This window comes from Dermacentor andersoni, chromosome 5 (genome assembly GCF_023375885.2).
Source record: "Dermacentor andersoni chromosome 5, qqDerAnde1_hic_scaffold, whole genome shotgun sequence".
Taxonomy (NCBI): domain Eukaryota; kingdom Metazoa; phylum Arthropoda; class Arachnida; order Ixodida; family Ixodidae; genus Dermacentor; species Dermacentor andersoni.
Window position 1 is genome coordinate 134,004,439 of NC_092818.1, and position 13,268 is coordinate 134,017,706.

Genomic DNA, 13,268 nt, shown 5'->3' on the forward strand with positions numbered 1-13,268 from the left:
ATGGAAATTAAAGTGGATGAAAAAATAACTTGTCGCAGGGGGGAACCGAACCCACAACCTTCGCGAAATGCGAAGGTTGTGGGTTTGGTTACATGACATGACAAACGTGGCTTGATGACAAACGATACATGACAAACGCGTGGCTTGATGAACCATCCATGTGGCTTTCTGAGAACTCGCTAAATCTTAATGTTGATAACACCAAATGTATAATATTTAGGGCTAAAAATAAAGGAATTGACATTAACACAAAGCTGGCTTACCCAGGTGACAGAATCGAACGAGTTAGTTCGCATAAGTTCTTGGGGGTATACTTTGAATAGCACCTGAATTGTACTACACACATAACCCACCCAATAAAAAACTTACCAAGAAAAATAAGCCTTTAAAGGGACACTAAAGGTTACTATGAAGTCAAGTTAATATGATAAAGCAATGCTCTAGAACGTCTAAGGCGTCAATATAATCGCGAACAGAGCTTTAGTAACCGAGAAATTGAGGTAAATGCATGACACGATTTGAGACCCCCCCGCGACATTCCGGCACTAGCCCGATGACGAAGGCACTCCCCATCATCATTTATGTCACTACTACTCAACTACTCGTAGTAAAACGATCATTTCATTAGGTTATAAGATGGAAGAAAATGCTATTTGTCTACTTCTGTTCGATTCTAAGAAAAAATAACATTTTGACGTTACCCTTCAGTAGTATAGATGGTCGAAAGGTTTCGTTTTCGCTCGACTCTGCGCGCTCGACTCTGCGCAGCGCGCGTTTTGGAGTTTCAGTTGTCTCGTTATCGCATCGTGCTGCGCTGGTTCTGCTGGCTCGCGAAACTTCCATTTGGAACAAGCAGCGAGAATGCCACGTCCATGTTATGTCGTGGGATGCGCGAACGGTCCGCGGAACTTGGCCAAGGGCAGTTGCAGCGGCGAATCCAACGTTACTTATCACTGTGTGCTAACGAGTGAACCTCTCCGTTCGAAGTGGTTAAGTGCCGTACCTCTGCCACAGCGCGCTGGCAAAGAGCCGAAAAATCGCATATTGTGCTCGCTGCACTTTTGTATCGAGGATCACGAGTTCAACGCCGACTTACTGAAGTCAGGTGGAGTGCGTTTCAAATCAATGCTTTCCTATAGCGCTGTTCCGTCGGTCTTGCCTGCAGTCTCCGAAGCGCAAGAACAACTGCAGGTCGAAGACGGGGCGGTGAGTGCGGCATCTGGTTTTCACGAAGGAAAAGCTGCAAATGTGCGAATATGTACAGTCATGGCATACAGTTACCGTCGTAATAGTATGCAACGACGCCGTTAGCGCAAGCCCTCAGCAGCAGGTCACGTTCATCAGTGCTTAAATCGCTGAAGTCGAGCCCAGCATCGCGAAACAATATGTCGTTGTCAGGGTCGTCCATTGCAAAGAGCTTCAAAGTTGGCGTCATAAAATAAAGAACCAGCTTATCGTCGCGCGCTTTCCCTTCCACTAACCACCATAATTCCGCTTTCGCGCTGCTGTCGGCTCTTTCTTGGCTCTGTTTCTGGCCGCGCGTTTGCATTTTGCGCAGAAAAGCTGTAGCGCCGTCTGCGGGCGCCGTTTTACTCACCGACAGCGCAACGTCACTATGAGACCATGACGTCACCACTCCTCGATCGGAGGGCGGGCGATTTGTACTGCGCTAGAGGTACGCGGACGGTTCAGAACACATTTTCTCTCAAAATAAGTCTCTTCTTCGCATGAAACAAGCGTTTCGAAGTTTCTGGGATGGTATTTCAACAGTCCACGTTGACTTAATATTAACCTCTGGTGTCCCTTTAAACAAAATTCAGAATAAGAATCTTACACCCAATCTTATCTTCTAAACAACTAAATTATGATTGTATATCAGGCACTCTATGAACGTCTTGCAACATGGATATTTAGAAACAAACAACGACAATTCAGAGAGAGAGAGAGAGAGAGAGAGATAGCAAGGACAGGAAAGGCAGGCAGGTCAACCAGACGAGCACCCTAGGGGTGGAGGAAAGGGGAACAGAAAGAGGTAAAAACATCTCTGGAAATCTACAGAAGTCCACAGTGTGGTTATAAATTGAGGCACGCAGGTTACATACAGACAACTACAACTACATATGGGATGCAGTCATTACATTACCAAACTGTAGAACTCTTGAAGCTACAGCCAGAGCTAGTTGAAGCAGCATACCTGTACAGTTGTAGACACATTCATTCATATAAAAAAATGCCACAAAGAATTCTCTTATTTAAACAATAGCTCATTCTGTTCTTGTAGATCTCGCTTACTCTCCAAAAACAAACGTCCTTTGTATTTCTTTTATTGCATATATGAAATAGTGCAATCAAATGTTTATACATTGAAAGTTATTTGAAACTAAACAAATTTTGGCCTGTGTTATGTTCAGAGTTCTTTGTATTTTTATTGTGTATTTCTATATGTATGTGATTTTGCATGGTTGTACCTTTAGTGTATATATATATATATATATATATATATCTTCATGCGTCTGAACACCCTGAAAACAGAAGTCGAGCTTTAAGAAAAAGTCGCGAGTGACACAGAAAACCGTGCTTATACAAGGTACGGAGGACTAAGAGTGTTGTTGAGACATTGTGAGATGACGCAGCTCGAGGAGTTCCAGGAAAGACTGCGGTTCGGCCTTAGTTTCCACAGCGGAGTTATGCACTTAGCGACTGTTGACACTCGAGTGAGGAAACAGCGTCTGACGCTGCTGTCACACTCTGACTGATGACGAACGCTGCGCCGCTAAGTTTCGTCCGCTCGTGCACTTGTTGGCAAACACACTCGCTCTGTCGCCTCACGCAAACTTCATTCTACATTTACTTCTGTGAGAACTTGAGCCCACTGCTTGTAGTTATCTCCACGGATAATGAAAAAAAAATATCTAGTGAGTCCCCGTGTGAACGCTTGAATAAAATAACAATAACAAAAATGACAGCATATGGGTCAAGCAAGGGCGGAGTTAGGCCTAAGAAACCGCGTGCGTATCCTCAAAATGATTTGGGGTTACCTAGGACGATCTGTGCTCTGCCTCCCATACCTTTATGTTCAGTTGGGGCTTAAGTGCACGACTGTATCGTCTATCTGGAACTGTGCACATCGCTTGCCTCTCGGCACCACCGCACTATTATTATGAAAACAAAATGTTAAGGGCACGTGCTCCCAAATAAACTACGCGTACAAAGCTATATTTGCGCTGTTCCAGATCATAGGTCTACAGGCTTACATGACAGACTCAAAGGATGCCACTTGCTACCGCGCGGTATAGTGTATAGGTAGCTTAATTTCTGTCGTGCTCCTTTCTTTCTTTGTCTCTTTATTCCCGTGCCCTCTTTCCACGGTGCAGGGTAGCTAAACAGAACTAACTGCTGTTAACCTCGCTGCCTTTCTATACATCCTGCTTTCGTTAAAAGCCATCAATTGCTTCACGGTGAAGCAACTTGTTTTCTGCGTATTTGCTCTATACAGCGTGTTTCAGCGAACGCTTTAAAAAATTCTTAAAGGTTGCCTGGGACAGAAAGACACAATTCTAGTTCATGAGGTAGTCTACTCAAAGTGGCGGCCACTACTTGCACAAAAGATTGAAATGCATAATCAACGAATTAACAAAAATTCACTAATTGAGTTTTTAAAACTAATTATCTCATATTGGCTCATATTGCAACTTATAAATTCTAGCCGGGGAGTTCCCAAGGCGGGTCCACTTGGAACGAATTCTCAGGATGACACCAGTTTCGAAATATTAATTCCCGTACTTTGCGGAGAAATGTACTGGCGTTCGAGTTACTTTCTTATCAAAACGTCGCTTTATGCATTCAAGCACAAAAGTAACTGGATATGGTAGTTAGGTAAAAACTTAACGAATTTTTTAACTAGTTGATCGTGCATTTCAATTTTTCGCGCAAGTAACGTCCGCCTCTTCCAGCAGACTAGCTCATGACCTGGAATTATGCTATCTGCCATAGGCAACCTTTATAATTTTCAAAAGTGTTCGTTGAAACACTCGCTATATTCCTGTGGCCAGCACAGTGATGGGACAAGTTAAAAGTAGTCAGTTTTTTTTTTTTCATTTCATATTATCTCGGCCGGTTTACAAGCGAATGGAGGGGGCCAAGTTAAAAGCTGCTTATTTGCAGCTTGAGTGGTCCCTGGCTCCCTTTACATATTGGCAGACCGGTGGCAAAGAACACTTTCAGAAATGAAAAACAAATAACAGTGGGTTACATCGATTAAAAGGAGTAATTACATTTCTTTCACTGTGAATACACGTGGTTTCACTGTACTATGGTGATTTAAATTATAGTTTTCGACAGACAGATGAGCTCCGATGGTGTCAAGGCATTGATGTCAATGCCGGCTTCTAGATAATAATTTAGTAGCCGTGGCAAGGTGTTTGCGACCATTTGATGGCTGTAATTTGTTCTCGAAAAAGGTATGAGCCATTTTTCATGGCTGCGGGTGTCATACGTTGGTGTATTCTCTTTTAAGTTTGCTATATTTGTTATTAAGCTGCTTCTATCTTTTACCTGAAAGTAGTAGGTACGTAGGAGAGTTTGTTTGTAGAGATGATGACTTTTTGTTATGTTATACTTGGTGAAAAGACCTTCAGCGTGTGAGTTGTATGGCACATTTGTAATAGCGCATATTTATTTATTTATTTATTTCATCAGTAGTATTTTAGAGAGATTGGAATCTGATGTTGTGCCCCATACAAGATGGCAATCATTTACATGCGAGGCAAACAGTGCATTATAAATGATCAATTAAAAAAAAGTTAAATTATAGGGTTTTACGTGCCAAAACCACTTACTGATTATGAGGCACGCCGTAGTGAAGGACTCCGGAAATTTCGACCACCTGGTGTTCTTTAACCTGCACCTAAATCTAAGTACACGGGTGTTTTCGCATTACGCCCATCGAAATGCGGCCGCCGCGGCCGGGATTCGATCCCGCGACCTCGTACTCAGTCGCCCAACACTATAGCCACTGAGCAACCACGGCGGGTAATGATCAATTTAGCTCACGTTGGTAAAAGGTACCAATTTCAATGTAGTATACCTGTTATGGAGCCCAGTTATTGGAGTACAAAATCCACGTGAGTGTCCCATTGCGATGTGTCGGTAAAGTATACGCCAAGTACTTTTACCGCGTCAACAACCTCTATATTCTCAGAGTTTTAAAATATCTTGTGGGTCAATGGAGTACACGTACTTCTTGTTTTAAAGATGACTGCTTGTGTTTTATTGGAGTTTACTTTTAGAAAGTTGTTCTGGCTCCATTTTGAGAGATGGGTTAAGAGATTGTTCGCTGCACCAATGAGGCCTGTATAGGAGTTCTTTGATAAAAAAAAACACTTGTATCATCTGCGTAGCTTATGAATATTGCTTCTCTGTGGATAAGAACTATGTCGTTCATGAAGATGTTAAATAGAAATGGACTAAGGATATTTCCCTGAGGGACACCTGTTTGTATATGTCGTAAGATAATATGCTAGCGTTTGTAGACACATATTGCCGCCAATTTCTAAGGTAGGATGTCAGTAAATGAAGAAGGCCCCTGATGCAATATCTTTCAAGCTTAAGTATTAGGAGGTCATGATTTATGCAGTCGAACGTTTTTGTGAAGTCTATGAATAGACCAATTACAAATAACTTATTTTTGAGGTTTTGCAGTATATATTCTTTCTGTGCTACAAGTGCTAGTTCTGTTGATTTACCTTGTTGAAAACCGTATTGAGCGTCTGTCATTAGTTTATGTTTCTTGCTAAAAGATGTTAATTGGTTAAGAATTATTTGTTCAAGACCTTTAGAAAACTGTGGGAGAATAGATATCGGGCGTAATTTTTTTATATCGAGCTTGTCACCTTTCTTGTATAACACAATTACTTTAGCGATTTTCGTTTTTTCAGAAAAGTACCTGATGTTATGCATAAGTTATAGATATAAGCTAAAAGAGGTGCTATGTCACAAATGACATGTTTGATAGGTCTTATTTGGAGGCGATCAGCATCGCAGCTACATGAATTTTTTAGTTTGAAGAAAACTAAGCAAACCTCGGTAGGGGTTGTCGCTTGAAAAAAAAATAGTCTCCATAGTTGCAGGGAACTGAAATGTGGACTTGTGTGGTGTGGTGGGCTTTGTCATGAATCGGAATCAGTGTCTGTAAAGTAATCATTAAATGCATTAACTAAAGGATCTCTGGTTAAAAGGCATCCGCTTACAGAAACCTTCTTTATAGGTTCAGTGTCTTGTTTGCGTCCCATTAGCTCATTTAACTTGTTTTACATCTTCTCTGTATGTCCCTCGGATGAAGAGAATGTACGTAAATAATAGCGATTTCTTGTATTTACTAGCTCTTTATCTAACTTATTTCTAAAGATTTTGAAGCATTTTAGATCCTCGCCGTTCCGAGATTTTATAAACCTGGCATAAAGCTTATCTCTTTTCTTTATTTTTTTTAGAAGCTCTTTCGTGATCCAAGGTTTCCGATAAGCTTTGTGGTTTCTTTTGTATGAAATGTTGCGCATAAACAGCTGAGAACATGGCTTTAAAGTCGTAAGCACAGTGTGCCCTACACCCCTTTCTTTTCCCCGTGATTTCCACATTCCAATTTCAGGTCACTCATAAGTCAAGTTAATTTCCCGTTGATTAGATGCAAGATCCGCAGCTGTTAGCGCACCAGGTCTGAACGGGGGACGATTCGTTGCGTTTGTCTGCGTCTATTTGTCGTCAGGGGAGTTATTGTATTGTATTGTATTGTATTGTATTGTATTGGGTTTTACGGCGCATAAGCAACTCAGACTATCATGCGCCAAACACATGGTATAATTTATTTCAAAAATTGGGTATCCTCAGCGAAGGTCCTTGTCCGGACAAGGACTCTGAGGAGCCCAACAAATCAAATGGAGACCTCAGTCTTCTTCTCAGGACTGAGAAAATGTGTAAGGTGCATCATAAGATGCGTGAAAAAACTGGGTAAGAATTTTTAGAATTAGTAGTTCTGCTATATATCATATTTCATTTAGGATCGCTGCGTCTTTCAAAAAACTAAAAACAGATGAAGTTCCTACAAGTGGGTTATCTCCTAAAAGTAGACTGGGATGGAAGGGAATGCGTTCATTGTAGAATACAGTAAAATATTTTTTCCTTAGCCGTTCGAGCTGTGTGCACGAGAACAAAATGTGATTTACAGTGAGTTGATCTCCACATTTCTCACATAAGGGTTTGTCTTGTTTTGTCAGTAGAAAGTTATGAGTTAGGTGTGTGTGTCCGATGCGCAGGCGGCATAAAATTACTTCTATAAAACGTTCCTGATGCCTGCATGATCTCCATTCTCGCAGAATATGTTTTACTAAATGTAGTTTGTTATTTTCTTCGCTATTCCATGTACACTGTCATTTTTTTAAGCTTCTTTTTACTAATTTCATGCAATCTGCATAGGGTATATTTACAGTACTGACATCCTTATGGCAGGCTTGAGCAGCGCACGCGTCAGCTCTCTCGTTGCCTTTAATTCCATGGTGGCTTGGTATCCAACAGAGCTTAATTTCGTGTCCTTGTGTTTGAGCAGTTATTATGTTATGGATTATATTTCCTATTAAGGGTTCCCTTACGTTTCTGGCTTTCAGTGCTGTGATTGCACTCAGCGAGTCCGTGTAGATAATGCTGTTTTGAATGTTCACCTCGACTATTTTTGATACAGCCACCGAAATGGCATAACATTCGGCTGAGAAAATTGACGCGCACTGACGCAAACGCAACCTGACTACCTTTTTCTATTTATCTTGCACTACAGCACTTCCGACGTAAAGTGATGTTTTAGAGCCGTCAGTATAAAATGCTGTGTATTCTTTGTACTTTTCGTCTAGCGCCGAAAATTCTTGTATTATATGTTCACGTGGAGTTTGCTTTTTATGAAATTGTGTCAGTGTGTAGCCACCTACACTGGGAAAGGTGTGCCAAGGTGGCAGTGGTTCGGGTCTCTGGGCAACATCAGGCAGTGTGTCTAGAATACCAAATTCCTGGCAAATTTCTTCAAATCGGAGAATAAGGGGTCGCGTCGCATTCGGTTTGTTGTTAAAAAGCTGCTTAGATGGGCACTTCGTAACTATGGAGTAGAAGATATGTTTTGGTAGTGAACGGGTTCTTAGGACATATGCACATCTGAGCATGGCTCACATGTGCATATGCATGTGTGCATATATGCATGCATATGTGCATGTGCATATGAAACAGGCAAAGTCTAATTCTGTTCAGTCGGTTCGGCGACATCGGACAGTGTTAATCACGCAGTCATTAGCCGCTCTCCCGAAGGCACATAGGCATGACCTTTATATGAGCTCATGGACAGAGGCGTGGGCGTTTTCTGACATTTCCGTACTCAGATCAGGCCGCGAGCTTTCACCTCGTAGGTGACGTCACGCCTCCTTTGCGACTGCAAGTGACAAGCGCCGCTGTCCGCAGCAAATGCTTGGTACGTTATGGGTGTGCCCTACATATCAATCTGCGAAAGAAGCGCCGTGTTGTGTGCCCCTTCCCCATCTACTTCTTCTCAGATAATATAGCACAGCTTGCGCCAAACATGTTGTGGCTTACATAGGCTCGTCTCTGTCGTACATAATAGGCATACCACCGAAAGAAACAGAGAAGCCTATGCGTGACGTGAGATGACACAACAGCTCAGAAAAGGAAAGAAGGAACGAAAGACAGAAGTGCTGGGGTGCGCAAAGTAATGAGGGTGAGCTAGGGCCAGAAAATAGAAATGTGAGAAGATAACAAAAAAAGAAAGTAGAAGGTGAACAAGCAGAGTAGGCACATAGATTCTGCCCCAGAATTTTCGGGGAGTCAAAAAAAAATTCAGGAGCAAAACTAAAGAGTAACAAGAATTCCTGAAGTAATTTCTTGGTTTCACTCTTTCTCCGCAAGTTCCTAAAGTAGTTGTGCGTTAGTTCACTCTGTACAACGAGCAAAAAGATTCGTTCAGTTAAATTTCACTTAGGGCTCCGCATGGAGATGGCGCCATGAACTCCCGGGCAATTATAAAAAAATCAATGCCCCTTTCCGTTTCCAGCTGCGATTTTTAATAATATCAGTTGGAAGTTTGCGCCCGTCCTGTTGTGTTCTTTGTCTTCGTCTAGTTTGCGCCATGAATTTCTTTGAATTATGACCCACCATCCAGCTCAAACTTAGATTATGCAATATCTTCTTTCTCCGGGACGAAAGAAAACGTTTAAAGAAATAAAATAAAGCAAGCCCAATTTATGCCGTTGTATTGCAGGTCGGGTATGGGTCAGGGACCTGAAGCTTACGAAATCCGACCCCGAACACAATTCACTTTGAGAAGCGCGACCCTGAACACATAAGGGAGGTCGGTTCGTTCTGTGACGGAATGGAAATGTGGGCACGAGTGCGCAATATATTGCGGCCTTTCCCATTTTACTTCTTTCCTCGCTGCCGTACGCAACCGTGATTGGCCCCATCCCATCACTCCACCACTATCTTGTGGGATCTATAATTTGTCAAGCAGAATGAGCCAAATTGAAAGAACAGTTAGAGAATCGAGCTCCGCATGGCTCCATTGTGCACACAAATGTTTCACTTCGCCGCACACAATAGTGTTTTGCAGAAAAAACAAGCCACGTTGACATAAATGACACACAATGACCTGTTACGCGTTACATCGTTATGGAGTGCAGCGAATGTTTTCGTTTTTGTGTAGCCTAGGTATAGCTTCTAGCATACATGATCAATCATTTAAATATATTGCCACGAATAATTAAAGAAAAACTTTATTAGATTCCCTCGCAAGGACGATCTGCGGAAAGAACGTGTTCGCTTGCGCCTGAGAAGCGCGCTTCTCATTATTGCGTTGTTGCTCCAAGGCTGGTGAAAGGGCCTTGTGAGGCAAGCCAACGTTGGTCAGCAAGTTCTGTGCAGAGCACGCATCGACTGGAGAACGTAAAACTCAATGGGCTGCACGGAAGCGTGGACACAATGACTAAATACCTAGAAAGCTGCAAAGAAGCCCTGTCACGAAAGTCGCTCAATGTAAAACGACAAGAAAGGAAAAACGAAAAAAAGGTCTAGAATGTCGTAACTAGCCATTTCCATGACTAGATAATGTTCCAGAACGAAAGAAATATGGATGCAGCCGGCTGAACGGAAGGCGCCTAACCCACTGACCCGGTGTCATAGCGGAGCGAAGATGCTAAGATGTCGGGAGGATGACACATTGTTGGGCCAATAACTGGTGCGCTACACGAACGGCCAGCAAGCGCCATTGATCGTCGAAGAAGGATCACGATTTAGGAATTGCCTGCAAATATCCATCAGTCTTACTTAAGCTGAACACACCCGCAGCCCAACTGTACCGCCGGGTGCCAGTCAGCGTAGTCATGCCGCCCCTTCTTCCACAGGAGTCTTTCATCATCTCAAAAACGAGTTACGTCACGCACGCCGGCACACACGACGCGCATGCGCAGCCAGCGGAAGGAATCGGTGGCGAGGTGCGTTCCGCGGTCTGCCACCGGCGCGCGCGGAGGACGACTTCCTCCGAGCCGGCACCGGAAGTTTCTCCCCCTGCACCACCCATGCTTCGAGCGCGTTCTCTCTCTTTTTCTCATCCTCCTCTTCCTCCACGACAGCGGTGGCGTGGCCGCAACCATGGCGATGGCGCACGATCGTGCTTTTATTATTATTCGCACCGCATTTCCTCCTCTCCACGACGCCTGCGCATAGACCTCCCACCCCAGCAGCTGGCCGACCCGGCCCGTGCCGCCAGAGCCGCAGAAGCGCTTTCATACGCATCCGTCGCCGCTGCAGGGAAGCGTCGAGGAGGGCGAGAATCCGTGGCGGAGTGGGTGCAGACCTCACCCCCACCACCCCAGTGTCTCTCAGCCGGCTGCCGCGTCGGACATTGCGTAGCGGCTCCGCGTTGCTGGTGCCGGCGCGCGAGCGCGTCGCGTCGCGGCGTTCGTGCTGTGGCCTCCTCCACTCAGCTGACGACGGCGCGTCTCGACGGAGTGATTTGCGTGGCGCGCGCGCGCGCGCCTGTGTGTGTTCGCTTCCCCACCGCGCTACCGGCGCCGCCGTACCCGTTCGCTCGCTGCGCGTGAGCCGCAAGCCGCTGCCTGAAAGATCGCCCCACTGCCCGATGAGTGCGCGCCCAGCCGCGGGTTGGGCAGAGCCACGGCGGAGCCGTCGTTGCCACCCTCTTCGCCGCCACCACCGCCGCTTCGGCCGGGGTGCCGGGCCGGGCGGCCGGCGCGTTGGCTGCCTCCGCGGCTGGTGTTGAGGAAAAACGTTGGCAGGCCTACTGGTAGCGGGCCTGCCCGCCGCCGCCGTGCCGTTTCTGAGGGCGACCGAGGGTATTTCCAGGACCCGAGGCAAGAGCGAGACCTCGTCGACATGCCTCCGCTTAACATCAGTGAGTGGTTACGCCTTTCTTTTTTTTCCTTCGCATCTCGCCTTTCCGCTCCCCCGGCGCGGTCGTGAACTTTCCTTGTGTTAGCTTACAGCTCAAGCTGAGATCTGACATTCTTTTGTTACGCGCGGAGTTTGCGAGCACTCGACTCTCTCGGTGTTTGCCAGAAACGACGTCCGAATTGTTTTTGGGGCGGCGCGCAAGAAAACGTTGCGGCAACATCAGTGTAGAGAAACGAGATGATTTTATTGCCTTGTACTTTTCCACCCTGTGTCTCTGAATGATGCTTGGTGCCATGGGTTTTTAGTCAGCCTCAGTCAAGCGCGGACACCGGCATGGAGTGCGCGCGAGCCTTGACGACGAGCGCGCAGCCGCGGCGACGCTCCGAGTTCGACCAGCGCGGCGCGCGCAGCTGTCGCCGCATGCGCGTGATGTTTCACTGCAGCGCACCGGTGGGTCTGTCTTGTCGTAAGGGGTGGTGCCGCGCGCTTGCGCGCGTTCAACCTAAGTGTTGGTCACGTGAACAACAGCCGGCGGAGGCGATGGATTCACCGTACATCCATTTTCAGCCCCTTCCTTTCTCCGAGCCTGCAAAGGAGGAGTAGTTACAGTGACAAAGTCAACTGAGCAAAACGAGAATCACGCAATGAGGCTGTCAATTTCGTAATAACTGAACGGATTCGTGCTTTCAGGTGCTTTTCCCCTTGAGCGTTTATGTCTCTGTGACAGCTTATGCCTATATGTCTTTCCTGTAATGCAAAGGAAGGCAAATACGGTTGAGGCGCTATCACCGCAGAGAGAACAGATGAAAGTGCCATATTTTCTGGGTGTAAGTTGCTTGGCATCGTCAAGGAGGAAAACATGCGTGAATGACGTTTCTTAGACATGTCAGACGGCGCTTGCCTACGTCCCCTTTTCTTGCCTCCTTTGCCCGCTACCAGATTGTGTAACAAGATAGAACACTAACTAGCCCCCATCTCATACACTGCTACAGTTAATCAAAAGATCTCCTTAAACGCGCCACCGAGTACACCGTACACCGAGTGTGCGTACACCGAGTGTCGATGTACGCAGAATCAAGAAGCTTATGCACGACCGGGAGAATTTTCTTGACACTCTTTTTAGTTTTTCTTTTTTTTTTTATGTGATAAACCCCCGGCATCGAGTGCTGCTGGGGGTGACAGGCGGTCATTTCGCGGTGTCGCAGCCGGACACCATCTGTGTCGTATCGCTATGCGTGGTTTGATTTTGTTCCGTTCGTCGTATTGTTTTGTTAGCTGGTTCTTTTGCAGTCACTATTGTGGTTTCAGTTTATCGGAACTGTCTTGAGCTTGCTATGCTGTTGGTTGGTCCAGAAATTTGCTTCACTTTTATTCTTGCTGTTCGTTTCACTCCCAGGGCGATGAAGTAGCACAGAAATGGTGTTTTCGGAAGACAGGGCTGATTCGTTTGTAGTGAGAGATGTCGGTTGAATACGTGGTGGCTGATGATAATGGGATATCTCAGCCGCAGTTAGGCGACCCAACGCGTCGTAATCCCTATCCGTTTAAATACTTCAGTCATTATAAGCCACCCTATATATTAAGTGATGCTGTAATGCAGCTGGAGTGATAATTTCGCCGCGTTATCTTCTAAACTGGGACCGATAATTTTAGACGGAGGGAGCAGCAAATGCCAACTTACGTTGTCAACGATGCCGGTTGCACTCTCTCTTTGAATAGCAGCAGATAAATATTTAGCAAACAGATATAAATAAAATTCGTTCTAACGCAGCCGATTGGCGGTACAAATCTATTGTATTGAAAGCTTCGTTAGGTCT

The 13,268-nt window shown here is 45.3% G+C and overlaps 1 protein-coding gene across 3 annotated transcripts in view; it reads left to right on the forward strand.

Annotated features, from left to right (window-relative positions):
- Positions 1 to 13,268, forward strand: part of LOC126531211 (uncharacterized) — a 126,329-nt gene that overhangs the window by 7,558 nt on the left and 105,503 nt on the right. Inside the window, exon 1 of one of the 3 annotated variants that reach the window (XM_050178643.3) lies at positions 10,879 to 11,452. The exons of the other annotated variants lie outside the window; for them this stretch is intronic. Coding sequence (XP_050034600.1) covers positions 11,434 to 11,452 — 19 coding nt within the window. The 5' untranslated portion in view covers positions 10,879 to 11,433. Of the gene's footprint in view, positions 1 to 10,878; positions 11,453 to 13,268 lie in introns of those variants that run through there. 3 annotated transcript variants of the gene reach the window in all.